Below are 18,121 nucleotides of genomic sequence, written 5' to 3' on the forward strand. Positions count from 1 at the left end.
CCTTTGTAAAGGAGAACTAAAAATAGCATCAATTTCCCAGTATTAGACAAAATATGGCAGACCTTCTGTGCTGCCACTTGGAAAAATAAATCTCTGTTTTATGTGGCCGAATTAGTAATTGAGGTGGCTGTGAAAGGGTGTGTAGAACTCTTTGTTTTTCAAAGCAAGAGAAGAAAATTAAAACTCCTTGTTGATACTGCCGCCAGGACGTGGGCTGTAAAGGGTAAAAGTGAAAGGTTAATCCATTTGGCACAGAGTAAGAACCATTCTATAAACTTAAACTATGTGAAAATTATTGTGTGTTGATGTTCATTATGGAAAAAAGAATAATTAGAAACAGTACTTTGCTGTTCATAATAGTCAAATCCCACACACAACAGATGAAGCAGGAACTTTCAAGAGTATTGTGAAAAGTTTTGCATTACTTAAAAAACTCCAATAAATTGGATTTCATAAATATTGGTGTTAATAAGGGCATTTTAAGGTTTTATAACTTATTGGTGTGAGTATAGCTGACAGTGCTGTCCCATTAATACAGAATTTATTCAAACAAACATAAAGCAGAAATGGTTCTTGACTAAACAAATGTACAATGAATATGTGAAATGAATAGCAACTGGCACCCTAATTAGCATGTCATTTTAATTCTGCTCTTAATTACTGCTTGTGATGACCCAAATGTGGCTTTGCAACTCAGGACTTTAAAGGGAACTAAAATGATTAGTGCTTAAAAGCAAACAAAACACACACAAATGCTGGGAATAAAAATCCTCAGATTCTCCTTTTCCTTCTTGTCCTTTGGATAAGGCTGGACCCATATGGAACATTCTAGAACGACATGTTAAGCTAGTGAAGCAGAGTGACTGGTAGGTGGGAGTAAATATGGCTTGAGGAATGTAAGTGGTTAGAATTTGCCAAGAGAAAAGGATAACTTTGACCATCCTTGACAGAAGTTTATTTAAGAATGTGAAAATCCACAGGTGAAAAGAACCTTCGTAAACCAGAAGACATGCCAGCCTTTGTGGCGCATGCCTGTAATCCCAGCAGCTCAGGAGTCTGAGACCTGAGGATCGAGAGTTCAAAGCCAGCCTCAGCAACATGAGGCACTAAGCAACTCAGTGAGACCCTGTCTCTAAATAAAAAATACAAAATAGGGCTGGGGATGTAGCTCAGTGGTTTAGTGCCCCTGAGTACTATCCCAGGTACCCTCCCCCCCCCAAAAAAAAAAAACCCACATAAATAAATAAAACCAAAAGACATTCACAAACTTGGAACTATCTTATCTGTTTTTCCCCTGGCTCCCCAACCCCTCCTCCTAGACCCCTAGCCCACTCTTTCCTGCTTCTGCCTTCCTAATTCCTGGAATTCCTTGGGTTCCTAAAGTGACTGATAAGAACTGGTTGGAGCCTGAGATTCTCCGGTTCTTGGAAGCTAATACACCAGCCTGGCACAGTTTTATAGATGCTAGTAGAAGACATGGTACTCCTGGGTCAGAAATAAAGGCCATTTATTACTCACAACAGCAGTAGTAGCAGCCAGAGTATCCAGCATTCTTATATATCAGTTCCCTGAGCCCTAATTCCTATAAGGACAACACAAAGAGAGCCATGTGATAACTGCACACAGTGGTTTGCTTTACAGGAGAGAAACCCTGAGCCGTGGGAACCAAATCTCTTCTAATGTGCAGTAAGCATGCCTGTCCTTTGCTGTACAGGGAGACACTAGCTCTCTCTTCTGTGGCTATTCACTAAATGAATATCCTTGAGAAGATAGTGCAGAACATTAGGGCAGTCATAAGTTACTTTGGTCCCAAGGTATGCAGAAGTACTGGGGACTCATGGAGAATTCTCCAAACAATGGCCTCTGCTGTTTCTCCAGTGCTGCCTTTGATCAGTATGAAAGAGGAAGAAGAATTTCACAAACGGCAGCCAGGTATGGTTAATTCCATCCATGAACTTGTTCAGAAGATCTTTTATAATCTTTCTATAGATAAACTTGGTCATCCTCATTTAAGAGTCGCATATTTGGAAATAATGAGCTAACTATTTTTAAATGGCTAATAGGGGTTGGGGATGGAGCTATGTGGTAGAGTGCTTACCTGGCATGCCTGAGGCCCGGGCTCAATCCCCAGCATAAATAAATAGGCTAACAGTTATTAAGCCCTTACTGTGTTCTGCACCACTGAGAAGTATGTTGTATGACCTCACTGTACCTCTAGGAGGTTATTATGGGCAGGGGCAGAACCCCCATTTCTTATGATGAGAAAGCTGCTTCATAGCATTCAGCCATCGGTAGCAGACATTCAGACACAGAATGTCAGGGTCCCAAGCCAGTGCCAAGGTATACTGTTTCTCCCTTTTCCATTTTCTTTCATTTAGAAGCTTTTGGGGGTGGTGAGGATGTTAATAGTGGTTTTGAGATTTTGTTTCAACAAGTAAAATTAGTGAAATGCTTGCAAGTAGATAAGATCAAGAACACCCAAATGGATATCTTATAAACAGCATCACATTAATCCTCCACATTAATCCAACAGTCTTTTCAAGGGAAATGGTGTTCCTGTTTTATTCATGAAGAAATGGTAGCTCAAGGAGGTGGTGAACTTTATTGAAGACATATAACTGACTAAATCAGGAGCCTGGGAGCCAGGGACATCCTATGTGGCCATAAAACTCTCCCAGTTGTCAGTAATGTTCATAGGTGGACCCTGAAGTGCCCTAAAATAGCTCAGCTTCATCTGAAACGGAAAAGAACATTTTAATAATAGGTTCACTGTAGCTTGTTAAATAATTCCATTTCTTTGAAAGGCTGAGCACATATGTGTAATCTAATCACTGCATTGACTAACCTTCAGTTGCTCTGAGGGTCTTTATCTTGCTTTCATAATATTTCAAGTGCTGTGGAGCTTCACACACTTGGGCCATTCATGGCCTTCCAGCAGCCTCTCCAGATTGCCTTCTTTGCCCCTCTTCTTCTTTTTTTAAAAAAATTTTTAAAAATAATGAGTCAGGGGGCTGGGGCTGGGGCTCAGTGGTAGAGCACTTGCCTCACACATGTGAGACACTAGGTTCAATAATAATCATCATAATTTTCATCATCAAACCTCAAGGCTTCTTTATTCAAAATAAATATCATGTAATTTTGCTCTTGTCCTAGTCCTAAACCAAAAAAAAAAAAAAATGGTTATAAATGCATATCAGCAGATATAGGTAGATCTGGAAACACACACAGACAAATGTAATTTTCCCCCAGCAGGTTGCCTTGGCAACCATTCCACTAGCATCTTCTGGCAGACATTTGAAGCTTGGCTAAGGTGTGCATGCTAATTGTATAGACGTGCTTAATATTGTCCATTAACATAGCAGTTCCCAGATTCTTCCAAATCCTCATAAGGGGACTTTGTGCATCGTGAACATTTTAAATACCAGCAAGACAGGAGCCTTTTAAAGTGATTTCCTGTAGTGATTTCCTTATAAATACTCTAGTTACCACCATGTTGCACTGTCAAAATTCTCTTGTTCAGTAGCACAGGGTACCATGTAAAGCTTAGCAAACACATTCACTGTATTTACATGTCCATGTTATTGTCATTATGTATTTTACCATATCTGACAAGAATAAGGATATTCTTTGGTTTATGGATATGTATTCACTTTTATTGGAGAGTTTATAAAAGTTGAAACCGTGGTTTTTAAAATGCTTTTAGCTATATTTAGCATCATTTTGGTTTTCAGTAACTGTTTCAATTCTTATTCATTTCGAACAGTCACATTCTTTTATTTTAAAAGTTCCCACCAAGATAAGTAATTGTATTTTAGTATAGTGCTTTATAGCTATATCTAAGTGATTCCAGATACCACATATAGAAGATTAGGATTATGTCACTTTAGCCTGTTGTCCAGTGTATGTTTATTAGATGAGATCATAGGAACATTCTGTCATTAATTTTGCTTGTGAACACTTTGTTGTATATGTAACTTGTATGTACTTAACTTGTACAGTTAAATCAGTAAGTCCAGCCATGGTTTTCACATTATCCAAGGATGTTTACCTAAATAACCCTTTGACTGGATGCAAGAATGTAGCTACTTTATATTTGCTTTTATAGCATAACATGCGTATGGAACCAGCCCGAGAAAACCTCATTTTGTAGCAAGTATAACAACAGAGTTTGAACTTCTGCTGTTGAACTGGTTTCAGTGCCTGGATAGTTCTAACAGGATCCTTTGCCAGAAAGTTTATATTTTTTATTTCCATTATAGAGTGTTTAAAATGAAGAAAGCAGGTGCCCCATCTCTTGAAAAAAAAAATTGTATATGTGTGTGATGATGATGATGATTAATTGTTGTGCTTCTATGAATGTTTATTGTGTGTTTCGACATTCTTGGTAACTTGGTGTCGTTAATTAGAAAGTGTTCATGGGATGATCATCAGTTTGATTCTCTTACAAATTTCTCATGGGAGGGAAGGGATCCGCTCGCTCACTAAATGATTACTCTAAAGTATCCTTGTGTCCCTGCCAAAACAGAATTTTATGCACCAGAGGGACAGAGGAGGAGATTGAGGTGACAGAGAGTATGTTGTTGCACAGCCTGTGAAGACTATGATGGCGAAAAAAGATTCTAAGCACATGTCAGTAGCAGGCTATTGGCTGCCTGCATAGATCTCTCCTCTTCCCAGCTGAAGCTGTAACTGTTGAGTCTGCCACATGGCTTTTCACCAGGCTGGGAGTGCAAGTCAGCCGCCAGAGATGGGAGAATACCCAAAGGCACAAAACAGCTCTCTTGTTCCTGGAGGCTGCTGCAGCAAAGTCAGCTCCCACAGGCTTTTCAAGTGAGTAGAAAATCAAATGGGTGTTACAGAGATTGCAGTCCTTCTCTGAAAATTAAGAAACACATTGAAAAGGAAACCTTAGCAGAGATGGGGATTTGGTAAGGAACGCTGGTGACATCAGATCAATAGAGAAGTTTAGGGCAGCTCGTGGAATCAAAAGCAAAGGTATCTACATGGAGGACAGCTGTACAGGGGTAACCAGGAAGCCAAGAGAATTCCTGTGCCCAGCAAATATGTCCTTCTGAGGTGATTCTGGCTTGACCTTTCTCTTCTGGATGACAGAACAGGAATCTTCATCTTTGCAGAAGATCATCTTGCTTTTAGAATTAAATACACTCTGGGTATTTACACACAGGCCTATAATCCTAGCAACTTGGGAGGCTAATGCAGGAAGATTGCAAGTTCAAGCCAAGCCAGGGCAACTTAGCAAGACCCTGTCTCAAAATAAAAGGATTGGTAGGGACTGGTGATGTGGCTTAATGGTAGAGCACCCAGTACCACACACACGCATACACACACAAAGAAGAAATATTAAACACCCATAAGGATGCTTTTGTGATGCTAGGAATTGACTTTAAAGGAGTCCTGGGGTGTACATGTTGTAGCAGATTTTTTTTAGCTGTATTATATGTTATATATTAGTAACTAATACATTGATATAATAAGCATATAACATGACCTGCTAAATAATGTTATATGGCAAATAATTTATAGGTTTAAAAAACATGAAATTTGCTTGGAGAACACAATTCACAAAAGTTTGAAAAATTTTAAATTTCAACTTTAAAAATAAAATTGAATAGCATAAAGTGCATATGTACTACATGAGACTGAAGAAAATTAATTCCGGAAGTGCTCTAGTGAAACAATGTGCATCCCAATTTTATGTGATGACAAAGTAGAACCAACCTTGTATGTTTGTAAGAGAACTAAAGCAAGTGGATAGAAAGCTGCCCCTTCACAGGTTAGGCATCTTAGAATTGGGCTTTAGTCGCTGTATAAAGACATGGGAATTCCATGCCCATGTCTGCTGTTGTATATGTCTACAAACATGGACCTTAGAGCAAAGGTCTGTAACATTTTTTAAAACAGCCTCTCGTTTTGAAAATGTTTTTAAGTGATTAAGTGATCTTTTATTGTTTCATTGAAGAGATGAAAAGCCATTGTAGCTCCCTTAAATTGGGGTTAAATATAGCTAATGATAGTGCTGGAGGCTAAGTATACTGACTTCCTTTCCATCCACTGCCCTGATGTCAGGCATCCCCCAAAGCTCCGGGCAACTGAATATCAGAGCCCTCCTTGCTCTGCCTGGGGGAAATGAACTCTCTGTCAGGCCCTTACAACCAACCCAGAAAATCCTGGGTTCCCCTTGAAGGTGGGTTGCTGTGGAAACCAAAGGAAAGGAAAAATTAAAAACCCACGATAAAGGCCAATCTGAGGAAATATAAAAGGGAACACAAAACACTCAGAGGGAGCTAAAAACTTCACCGAACAAATAAATAAACAAACAAAACCCAACAACTGAAGTCCACAGACATCTTGCCTTCCCTTCTGAGATAAAAGTCAGAGTTTGTTAGAATAGATGTGAGAATTGAGAAGTATAGGGTACTCAAAAAGCAGGTGAATGTTGTGCTTTCAGCTCCGTTCCCAGTAAAAATCACAAAGGGTTTTATGTTCCGGAATATTCCATATTAGCACGTGATTTTAAGAGAGACAGAGGGTGTTTGTTCTGGAGTTTGGATGAGAAGTTATGAAATAAATGCATTCTGACATTAAAAGTCACTAAAGGTATTCAGCATTATTTGAAGATGAAGAGGGGGAGGAGAAACCAGGCCTGCTTTATTCATGCCCTTTCCATGTCGTCAGGCAGTTTTCTCAAACCCTGACGGAGGGAGTCTTCTATGTACCATAATTCTGTCCTCTTGTCCCTGCAATTATGTTTGTTCTTTACTTGCTACTTAGAGGTCCCTTCTCCTAAGCCAACAATTTGAAACAGTCTTGTTGCATTTAGTTCTAAATCTGTGGCAGTTAAAAAGGAAATGACTAAAAGATAATGCTGGACTAAAAGATAATGTTTAGTTTTCTACCCACAAAGCAGATGCTCTTTGTACTACTTAAAATGGACTAGTTTGTACCCACAGAGCCAAACTCCTTGCGATTGCCAAGAGCCAAGGAGCTCTGAATCATGCTAGAGGAAGAATTCCTGAGTGCTTGCTGCTTCCTTCTTGGCTCTGCCACTGGCTGATGAAAATTCAAGACCACTCTAGAGGCTATGAGTGAATTCCCGATCATGAAATAGTTCACTGAGTAACTGTGAAGCAGGAAAAGGTCTGAGCACCACCCCTGGCAGGTACACCTATAGTGAGCAGGCGTGCAGGGTAGAGTCCATGAGGAGTGTTGACCAAGAATGAAGGCTGGGGCTGGAGGAGAGCTGGCAGGTGCAGTTTGAAGGACATGGTCCTCAGCCTTGTGAAATCATACCAGGATGGCACTAGAACTGCGAAGAGCAAACAGCACTACCCACATTAGCGAGTGTAAGGAGAAAAAACATTCATTAACGCTTTTAGGTGGCCCAAAGAATCTGGGGGAGGACAGGGCGGGAAGCCAGAACAGTTCCAGAGCCATATGGAGGGACTGTTCACGTGGCACTTTTGCTGTCCGCAAACCAGATACCTAGTCCAAGATCACTTTGGTCAGAAAAACTTAATTCCTGCTTCTTGATGGTACTGTCTTCCAAATCAGAATCTAGCACAAAGACGTCAGACTAGCACAGCCAAAATCCATTCCTTCTCCATCTTAGCTACTAAGAAGGCTGGGAACATGGGTTTCTGGAACTCATAGGAACACCCTCAAATGGGAGAAGTCTATTTGAAAAGATGCCCAGTTGTCCACAAGACTCGTCTGCGTGTCCCCCATCCTTCTGGTCACGGCCTCACTTGTCATGTCTTCCAGGAAACATTCTCCACCGAACCCTGTAACCCATAATCAGGGTCAGTATGTGTACAGCTCCTTCCCAGAAAGCCACGTCCGTACCATTGAAGCATGGTCCTGCCACATCCTTCTGTAAATCTCTGGCTGTCACCCATCTCAGTGGATGCTTCCAGATCTTTGTTCTTTCCTCTTGATTTTGCACACTAACCCCAGATCTCATTAGCCTCTTCTTTTTCACATTGACTAACCCTGTTTCATCCTTTTCCTTTTCTGGTACCCACATGGTCTGCCTTTCTCCCCACCAAAAACTGTAAACTCTAAAAATGGAGCCATATATCTTTTTCTTTCTTTCTTTTTTAAATCTCCCACAGCACCTAATATCATGCTAAGCTTACAATAGTTGATTGGTAAATATTTTCTAAGTACAGTTCGTTAATTATCTGAATTGATTAATGCTTTTCAAAAGTATCTTGGTAGTAACTACTTAAAAAATAGTGAATAAGAAATAAATGTGGGCTGGGGATGTGGCTCAAGCGGTAGCGCGCTCGCCTGGCATGCGTGCGGCCCAGGTTTGATCCTCAGCACCACATACAAACAAAGATGTTGTGTCCGCCGAAAACTGAAAAATAAATATTAAAAAAATATTCTCTCTCTCTCTTTAAAAAAAAAAAAGAAAAGAAAAAGAAATAAATGGGCTGGGGTTGTGGCTCAGCAGTAGAGCATGCGCCTAGCATGTGCGAGGCGCTGTGTTTGGTCCTCAAGCACCACATAAAAAATAAACAAATAAAAATAAAGGTGTTGTGTCCAGCTACAACTAATATATATATATATATATATATATATATATATATATATATATATATACACACACACACACACACACACACACACATATATATATATATATGAAATAAATGAAACAGGGACACTTAGGCTATGTTCCAATAAAACTTTATGGGAAAATGTATATCCACAAGACTGAGATCCTAATTAGAATAAGATATATTCCATGCTTGTGTAAATATATCAAAATAGATTCTAATTTCATGTATAACTAAAAAGAACAATTTAAAAAACTTCATAGTCACTGAAATTCAAATTCAAGATCATTTTCTTGTGACACAAAATATTATTCTTTTGATTTTTTTTTTTTAGTCATTTAAAAGTGTAAAAATCATGTTTGGCTTATGGACCATTCAAAATCAAGCCATGGGCCACATTTGGCTTGAGGGTTTGGCTGCAGTTGTTCTCCCCTGCTACAGGTGATGGGAAGGGGACAACTAAAGTGGTTCAAGGTCAGCTCAGTATTTTAGCTAGTTCCCCCTGACTTCAGTGGAACTTTAAGGATTAGGTTTGAAGATGGGGACAATTTTTTTTAGAAAGACTGAGCAGCAGTCTGGAAGATAGATGGTGAGGGCCTGAAATAGAGTAATGTCAGCATGGATACAGAAGAAGGGCCAGCTTCGAGATGTGTATTTTGGAATCAAAATCAGCAGGACTTGGTGATGGATAAGGAGTGAAAGAGTGATGTCCCCGTTTCAGTGTAATAACAACTACCCCAGTGTCCTACAACTCTCACTAACCACAAAGAAACAGGGTACATCTTAATGCATGCTTAGGTTTGGATCCCTTTATAGGCTCTTCTTTTTTATCTGCAAAAGGAGACTACTGTTAGTAATGCCTCTCCTGGTCAGGTTTCTCCTCTGGTTGTCTCTTAGTAGTAGTAATTTCGTTTACTGTTGAATGAATAGTCTCAATGTTACTCTTATTAAAATGATACCCCAGTGGTCTGTAAGAATTACCCAACCATTTTGACATTTTCTCCTGTTCTGTCTCACCAAAAGAAGGTGCTAAGTAATTGCTTCCAAAGTATATAATTACAGAACATAAGCTAGGCTCCCCATATTAGAAGAAATTGAAGTGATAAAATCTTGTACTGATTAGAGTGAACTCCCTCTTTCTCTGTTTATTCATGAATCCTTTTTTTTTTACAAATATTTGTGGTTTTTGCCTTCTCAGCAAACTTAAAAGGATTTGAAACCTAATCCCAATTGTTAGTAAACGTTACATTTACATAAAATTACATAAATCATCAATGAAGCCCTACAGAGCTCTTCCCACTTGCCCTCTTTGAGAGGATTTTTGCCATATGAATATTATGAAAATGAGTTTAATGTTGTAATTTAGCATACTATTTGGAGACATGGAAGACCAATTTCAGTGAGAAACTGTGTGTGGTATACCTTCTGCAAGTCTGCATGAAGATACATGGATAAAATTGGAGAACTGACTAAGTGTATCAGGTACCATCACATCCTAGATTTTCACATTGTCGATTTTATCCTGCACCAAGCATGTATTTCCCTTCTGTAGTGGCCAGAGCCCTTTTGGGGCTGTTTACCAGCAATGCGGGAAAGGATGAAAGACCATTGTTTTTGTTGTCCAGCGTGTTGAGTGGATAGAACCTGTCTCTCAATTATCTGTTGGAATAAACAGGAAGGAGTTAAGAAGGAAGCTGTGGATGACAGGCAGTGGCTTTGAAGAAAGTAGGAAATTATTTAAAGTAAAAGGCAGACCTCTAAGAAGAAAAGTCCCCAGTCACAATGACCCACACTGAGGGTGTTGACCTAGATTGTCTTAGCGTGGCCCACCTTCCGCCTCTTATCACAGGTATGGCAGTATTGATATTGCTGCTTCTTGATTCACAACAGCTGTTCTCTTTGCTTCTTCTGTTTCTAGAAGTCACACTGAAGGTGCACGTCAGCGACGCCAGTACCCACCAGCCCATCGCAGATGCTCTTATTGAGATCTTTGCCAACCAGGTCTCCATTGCCTCTGGCACATCAGGGACAGATGGTGTCGCTTTCGTCAAGTTCCAGTACAAGCTGGGCAGTCAGTTAATCGTCACCGCCACCAAGCATGCCTATGTGCCAAATTCTGCCCCATGGAAGCCAATCCGATTACCTGGTAAGGTGTTCTTAATCTTTGTCTAAAACAGACTTCGTGGTATTGGCAGATGATGCCGGAGTCAGAACAGAAGTGGTTTTGAAGGTGTAAGTCAGACAGTCAGTAAAACCTGTGTGTTGATTTTCTGCTTACCTTTTGGGGCCCCGTTAGGTGGTGGGGGGGGGGGGGGGAATGGGGTCAACTTGTGAAGCTGGCTGCCATGTTACATACACACAGTGGAATCAGAAGCTTGAGCGTTTCTGTTCATCTGCCCACCACTTCACTTTGCACCATGATAACTAGTAGGACTATGTGTGTAACTGGGCTTTAGCGCACAATGTCCTCATCAGCTGCTGGGGCCTTCTTCCTCTACTGTCACACCAGGGGCCCAAGTGCAAGGATGTCCAAAGGTCTTTCCCCTTTCCTATTGGTCACACAGAATAGTGTGTCCACTGCCAGGAGCAAAGACAATGCCTAACACAGCTTCAATTCAAGGTAGGGTAGTTGGGGAGTGGCAGCCACTGGGCCCCTCTGTCCTCTGACCTCAGACTCCACCTGGTACCCAGAGCATACTGTATGTTGACACCAAGACTGGTGAGTGGCAAAGCTGGGGCTGAGAGTCACGACAGCACAGGCTTTAGAAACCGACTGATTGGGCTCTGGTCCCCTCTGCAGAGGAGCCCTCTAGCTCCCGTGCCAGTTCCGTAAATTGGAGCTAAGACTACCTTGTGGAGTGGTTCTGACCAAAAATTAGTCACCACAGGTAAACTACCCTACAGCACCCAGCACAGTAGGTGGTCAGTAAGTGCATAGCATTGAGGGCAGTGCCAGGAAAAATACCCATGTCAGTGCTCAGCTCCGTCCTGCAGCATAGCCAAACACACTCCTTGCAGGGACCCAGCTGCCCTGAGGATGTGTGGCCACACCTAGAAGAGCTTTTTCTGCTTTATAAAGCCCCAGTGTCTTCTCAAATTCATAAAATTCTTTGTATTTCAATTTAATTTTATAAAGTACCTACTATATACCAGACACTGCCCTGGGCACCAGATCTGGAACTCGGCCTAGATAGTTTCAAGTTTGGTTATGAAGTCAGCCATAGAAATGATTTCCATCACACAGGGTGTTTTTAGTCAGGATTTGAAAGGCCTTGGAGAATGGATGGGAAAGAGGTAAGGTAGAAGAGCAAGTAGAAGAAACTAGAGTTGAACCTCAGATTTCTGGCTGGTGAAACTGGACAGGACCTGCAAGGGGAGGCAATAGGCTTAGAAGACCATGCCAGGCTCCCCCAAGCTCCAGGTGCAAGCAGAGGTGGATGGAGACCCTAAAGGAGATCAGGGAAACAGGAGGAGAGGGACAGGTGTTGGAGTGGTGGCTGATGATAAGTTTAGTGTAATATATATTTGGTTAAATTGCCTCTGGGGATACCAAGTGAGCATAACCAGCCTTCAGTTTGAAGTGCACTGTGGTTCCTAGAGAGAGGTCTGGGCTAGAAGTTTAGTTGGAGGATATCAGAAGTATCCACATGAGAGTCAAAACTATGAGGTGTACCAAATAATGGAGGACTGTGGGCCTGGGACAGAACCCTGAGAGCAAGCAAAAGAGGAAAGGACATATTTATTAGGTTCCATCTCACAACAAAGAAACACGGTTGACTTCATTATTTTCTATACTGTGAAGTCACTGGAAATAATCTAGGGAAAATTTAGACAGTATCTGCCTGTGTTAGGTGAACAGCCACACTAAGTCCAGTCAACTGACATTATTTGTGGAAGTTACAGTCTATAAAGTTGCCTCAAAGATGGAGTTAGCACATACTGAACCAGTGCTATGAGGGAAGCACAGGGTATGTTTGTTCCTGGAGCCTCTGCTCACAATGTTGTATTTGCGTTTCTGTTTAAAAATACCTTATTTAACATTTGTTGTTGGCTGGTTAACATTGGGCTCATGGCCCACAGCACTGTAGCTGAAGCAAGCTTTTCTATCATGCATATTTTCTCCATAAGGCATATCCCAACCTTCTCTCACTAAGAAACCTAGACAGCACTTCAGTATTAAGCTTAGGTCCATTTTCAGTAGTGAAATCACCAACAGAAAGTGGAAAAAAATGTGAAAAGCTTAGCAGCTAAATAAATGGAGAAAAGGACACTTAGAGATGAGAGCTGAAACAAAATGCAGAGTGTCCAGTGTCTCCACTGGAAGTGTGTGCATTGGGAGAGTCACATCTTTGGCTACTCTTTCCATAGGCTTGTAAAACACCAAGAGCATTGATTTTAAAGTGACAAGTAAATTTTAGCAAGTAGGCACATTTGCAGAGATGGAATCCATGAATAATGAAGATCAACTGTGCTCCAGTTTTATTAATTTTGACTATGTTGACATGATGATTCTTTGAGAAAAAGAAACCATTTCCATGATATCCATTTCCTTAAATGAGTCAAATAATGGCAATAGTGTAGTTTAATTGGAAGAATTTTGGATGAGGCATGAAGACACCCAGTACCAGGCCTGCCCTCCCCTAGCCGGCCCCACATAGCTTGGGCCTATCAAGAGTTTCTGAGCCTGTGTTTCTTAGTTCTAAAATGAAATTGATTAAACTGGATAACTTTCAAGCACCTCCCCTGGTCTTTGATTATTTTATTCTGCTTGGCTTTTCAACATAATAAAGATACTCTTAACTGAAATGAGACAGGAAGCAACCAAAATTTATATGAGCCTCTTGTAAAAAGCAGAGTAGATTATTGCTTTTGTCACTTTTTTTCTTTTGTAGGTCAGGTCTTAACACTTTTGGTATTTCAGATAATTGGGCAAGGAAGAGAAAAGAGCCGGGAGCCTCTTCTAAAATTAATATGAAAAAATCAAAACTAACAAATGTTTTCTATACTGTGTGCGCACACAGTGTTTTAGTTTGCATGAGCCTCCTTATGAGATCTTGGAGTGAATTTCTTTTTTCATCCTTAGCAATAGTTCCTAGAGGATGTGTTGAGTTTTTTCCCCTTTCATAGAAGTGGGTATAGATTGGGGACTGGGGAGCCTAGCATAGAGAGAGCCCTCTTCACCTTTGGCAAACAGGAAAGCACAAATTTAACTACATAAAAATCCAATCCATCCACTGAAAACTGTCACTCTACATCTGAATTGTTTCCTTCTCAACAGCCTTTGTCTCAGCCAGAGTTATTACAGTGATCCAGGGCTGTTGCAGTAGCCTCTGGCCAGGTTAATCTGCCTCCCCCCCTCCCCCCGAAAACCACCCACTATGCCACTGAGCACTGCATCTGAAAATGCAATTGTCTAGTTATATTATATGCCAGCCTAAAATCCTTGGGCGGCAGCAGATGGGAGTAAAGATGACGTGCAGATCCTCCCCCCCCCCCCCCTGCTATTGCTCCTTGACCTGCCTCTTGGTCTGGCTGCCTTGGGCGGTTGTCATTCCCTAAAAGAGTCTGGCCTCTCTGTGTTTGTCCAAGCTGCTATTCGATTACCATCCCTCACTTGGCAAGCTTGTCTTTTGTTTTATAAAGCCCACCTGGACTGCTTTCTGTTCTTCCTGCCTCTTCCAGATGAAGTTAGATGTTCCTTTCTCTCAATTTATCAAAAACTAAGGGTCTGTGGGGCTGGGGATATATCTCAGTTGGTAAAGTGCTTGCCTTGCCTGCACAAGGCCCTGGGTTCAATCCCCAGCACCAAATAAACAAGATCTAACTTTAAAAAGGGGGTTGGAGGGTCTGGTTGGGGGAATGGCTCAGTGGTAGAGCACTTGCCTAGCGTATACAAGTCCCTGAGTTCCATCCCAGCACCAAAAAAAAAAAAATCTACTTGATGTGAAAAGGACCTCTGGGCATCAGTCTGAGATGGGTAGAAGTACCATCTGCTTGAAACTCCTGGGGCCTCTCTGCCACTTCCCACCCTGGGTACTCAGTGGGTTTGGGAGGCCTCCTGCTCCAGGAAGCCCCTGTCATACTCAGCAGGTTCAGCAGGCTCATTATAAGAATCATTTTTTTCCTCTTTTGAGAACAGTTTGCCAGAGCAGCTGCCCTATGTACCATGTTTAGGGGAGAAAAGTTTTCAAAACACACTGCAGTGGTTGGTCACGTAACTCTTGAAGGACATGCCCACAGGTAGTTCAGAGCTCAGGGACCCCCGTGCCAGTCAGACAGAGTGTTCCGGGCCTAGAAAATGCTTTAACGCTCTGGGCGAGCTCTGGGCCAGAGCTGCACACGGAGAGACAGAGTGTGGCACTGCAGCATTTGGAGGTGAACTATTTCCTACAGACATACCCTCCACAGGGGTCCTGTCCTTTCTTCCTTGCCACTAGGTGCCCTATGCCATTAGACAACAGGGTTAGTGTTAGAGGTTACAATAACGAGGATTTAACCATGTTAGGGCTCCTCCCGCTAATGGAACCACCCATGGCCAGGCAGGCAGGCGCAGGCAGGCAGAGGCAGAAGCTCCCAAAACCCTTTGTTGTAGCAGTTTCTTCTCATTCTTCCTCCCAACCATGTCTGAACTTTGAACCCCTGAGGTAAATTCTCTTTTCTGTTCATTTTGATGTTCAAGATGTAATTCATGTGCCATAAAATGCACCATTTGTGCAGCCACCACGTGGCCCCTGGTTCTAGCCTTTTCCACCCCCACCCAGAATCCCATCCCCTGACTTGCTGTTCCCCCACCCCTTCCAGCACCTGGCAACCACTCATTTGCCTTCTGTCTCTTGGGTTTGCCTTTCTGGATATCGCATATAAATGGAATCAGTGTGTGGCCCTTTGTGCCTGGCCATGTTTGTGACACTCCCTTTTGCAGCTGCAGAGTCCTGGTGAGTCACCCTGACCCTGCACTGCTCCTTTATGTAGTGCTGGACATGGGGGGCAAAGGTGTACCCGTACCCACCCATGCCGATGTCCACGCCAGGGGTGTCCCCCTGCCCCCCAAAGCAGTTCTCCAACTCACCACTCCCTCTGCTGTGGCTGCCTCCCATCCCCAAGTGCCACTGCCCAATGCTGTAGGGAAAAAGTCCAGATGGAACTGTCAGAGGACACAAAACTCAAAGCACAAACACTAAACACGGGGCTTCCTTTGAAACCCCTCTCGCTCCCTGCTTTATGCCACCAGTCCTTCACGCAACCTCTGCATGGGGCCGGGCGATCAGATAGATCTCTTGGTCGCCACTGGATCCCGGCTCCTGAAACATGTCTGATATAGGAAAGGCTCAATAAACGTGTTTAGAATTCATTAAACTTAAGGATGCTGGGCTAGGGACTTGGCTCAATAACACAGCACTCATGTAACCAGAGCCTGGGTCCTTGGGTTCTATCCCTAGCACTAAAAACAAATATGCAAACAAAAACACTTCACAAAGCTCAGCCTCACCCACACTTGCCCTACCAGCACTGAATAGGCAACAGGCAGTGTGTTTTGAGCAAAGGGCCTGAGATCACCCCAACTTCTGTGACTTAAACCACCACTTCCCCCATAAAACACTCCCCACAGTGACCAATCCAAAAGTTCCTGGCATGTCTGTACTACTTCCTGTTTATGGATGAATAATATCCCCTTGTGTGTATATAATACACTTTATTTTTTCTGTTCATCAGTAGACAAACATTTACCTGGTTGTTTCCAGAGTTTGAGCTCCAGAGTTCAAAGCCTGGCTCCTTGCACTTATCAGCTAGGTAATGAAGGGCCCATTATTTCCTCACCTTTAAACCTGTTCCATTACCTGTAAAATGGACATGTTAGTAATAGCTAATAACACTTGAGAGAGGTGTTTCAATATTTAGTAGACAAATGGCCAAAACCAAAGGATTTAGAATAATGTCTGCCTGTTATAAGGGCTTGGGAATGTTAATGATTATCATTATTCTATAATGCATGTTTTTTCTTATATCTGTACATTCTACCAAAAAATGTATAAGCTTCATGAAATTTGTTGTTGGTACTTAAGCAGTACTTTTTAAATGGCATAAGTTCTCTCATGTTATTAGATTCCAGGATATGGGGCAAATATTCTTTTACCATGAGGCACACATGATCTAAATACATATTTAAAATTTTTTTCTTAATGTTAATATCTAACATTACGTATTCTGTGCTTATATAGTGTATGCATTAAGTTTTTAATATATTCCTAGTGCAATGAGGCCGTTAATTTACTAAAAAACTTTTAACCAAATTTCTCTTTTGATTATTGTAGGGCAAACAATTTGTATATAAGAGATTGTAATACTCTTGTGGTATTTTGAAGGGCTTTTACTAATCATCTTGAAAAATCAATATTATCGATTGATTTGACATCAGAAAATTAAAAGAATGCAGAGTACCTAGAAAACTAGAGGGGCCTTTGGATTTGAATGTCAGAATAAACTCGTGTCCATCTTTGTTCCTGCAGTATTTTCTTCGCTAAGCCTTGGCCTGCTTCCAGAACGATCTGCTACTCTAATGGTCTATGAAGATGTTGTCCAAATAGTATCAGGATTCCAAGGTAGGTTTCATATTTAAAAAGGGAAGCAAGAGTAACTTGGGGGCCGACTACTCAAATCTCATGAGGGACCCCACATGTTGTTGGATGGTCACAGAAATGAATTTATCCAAAACTGAGACATAACGTGTTTTGTCCCTGTGAGGTCACAACACATCTAAATTTTGGCTAAACTACCACTTGACTGTAGTCTTATTTCTGTCAGACCCATCCTTTAAGTGTGTGAAGGGAAAAAGGGGATTGTCCTCCATCTTCTCTCCTCTCCAAAGGAGAGATTGTTAATTTTGTCTGCGTCACAGTCCAGGGCACACCTGGCTGCATTTCCTAGTGGGCATGGTCAATCTCAAAGGCTAATAAGTGTCCAAATATTGCTTTCTCTTCTCCCTTGTCCCTTGTAGGCCCCACAGAGTCATTGATAGCCTCTGCTCTTTTCCTCCAGCGCCATCTTTGACACTGGTTCCCTACAGGAGAAAACATGTCATTTCTTCCCTTTCCATCTGTCCTTAGTGAGGTATTTGTGACCAGTGCTTAAATCTGTAGGATCCAGAGTCATGGCCACACTGTATTGCATCATGGCTGTCTGACCTCCTTGTCACCTCTTCACTGTCACCTGCCAGCCTCAAGTATCTCCTCTCAAGGCTCTGAGGGGTTTCATGAGGGATTGCAGAGTCCCTGTCATGTGTAGTCTGTAAGCAGTCATCCTCCTCTCCCCATGTAGGGGTGTGTATGACCTTTTCTCCTCTTCTTATTTCCATGAGTCAAATGCAATTACAGTGAAGCTGACCCCCAGCCCAAGTCACTGCCAGTCACTACCCCTCTGCCTGCACTGCCATTTGCACTGCCATTCCCAGGTGCTTCCTCGGGTCCTGGTGAGTCTCTGCAGTTGCCCCCAGCTAGCATGCTGGTCTGCAGTCTTTGCAGCAGGATTGGAGCTGAAATACA

General features: G+C 42.0%; 1 protein-coding gene across 2 annotated transcripts in view; it reads left to right on the plus strand.

Annotated features, from left to right (window-relative positions):
• Nucleotides 1-18,121, plus strand: part of Fam171a1 (family with sequence similarity 171 member A1) — a 115,786-nt gene that overhangs the window by 55,565 nt on the left and 42,100 nt on the right. For both annotated transcript variants that reach the window (XM_027928645.2, XM_071599869.1), the window contains exons 2-3: nucleotides 10,501-10,728; nucleotides 17,090-17,182. In XM_027928645.2, coding sequence (XP_027784446.2) covers nucleotides 10,501-10,728; nucleotides 17,090-17,182 — 321 coding nt within the window. The remainder of the gene's footprint in view (nucleotides 1-10,500; nucleotides 10,729-17,089; nucleotides 17,183-18,121) is intronic.

Source organism: Marmota flaviventris, chromosome 12 (genome assembly GCF_047511675.1).
Source record: "Marmota flaviventris isolate mMarFla1 chromosome 12, mMarFla1.hap1, whole genome shotgun sequence".
Lineage (NCBI taxonomy): Eukaryota > Metazoa > Chordata > Mammalia > Rodentia > Sciuridae > Marmota > Marmota flaviventris.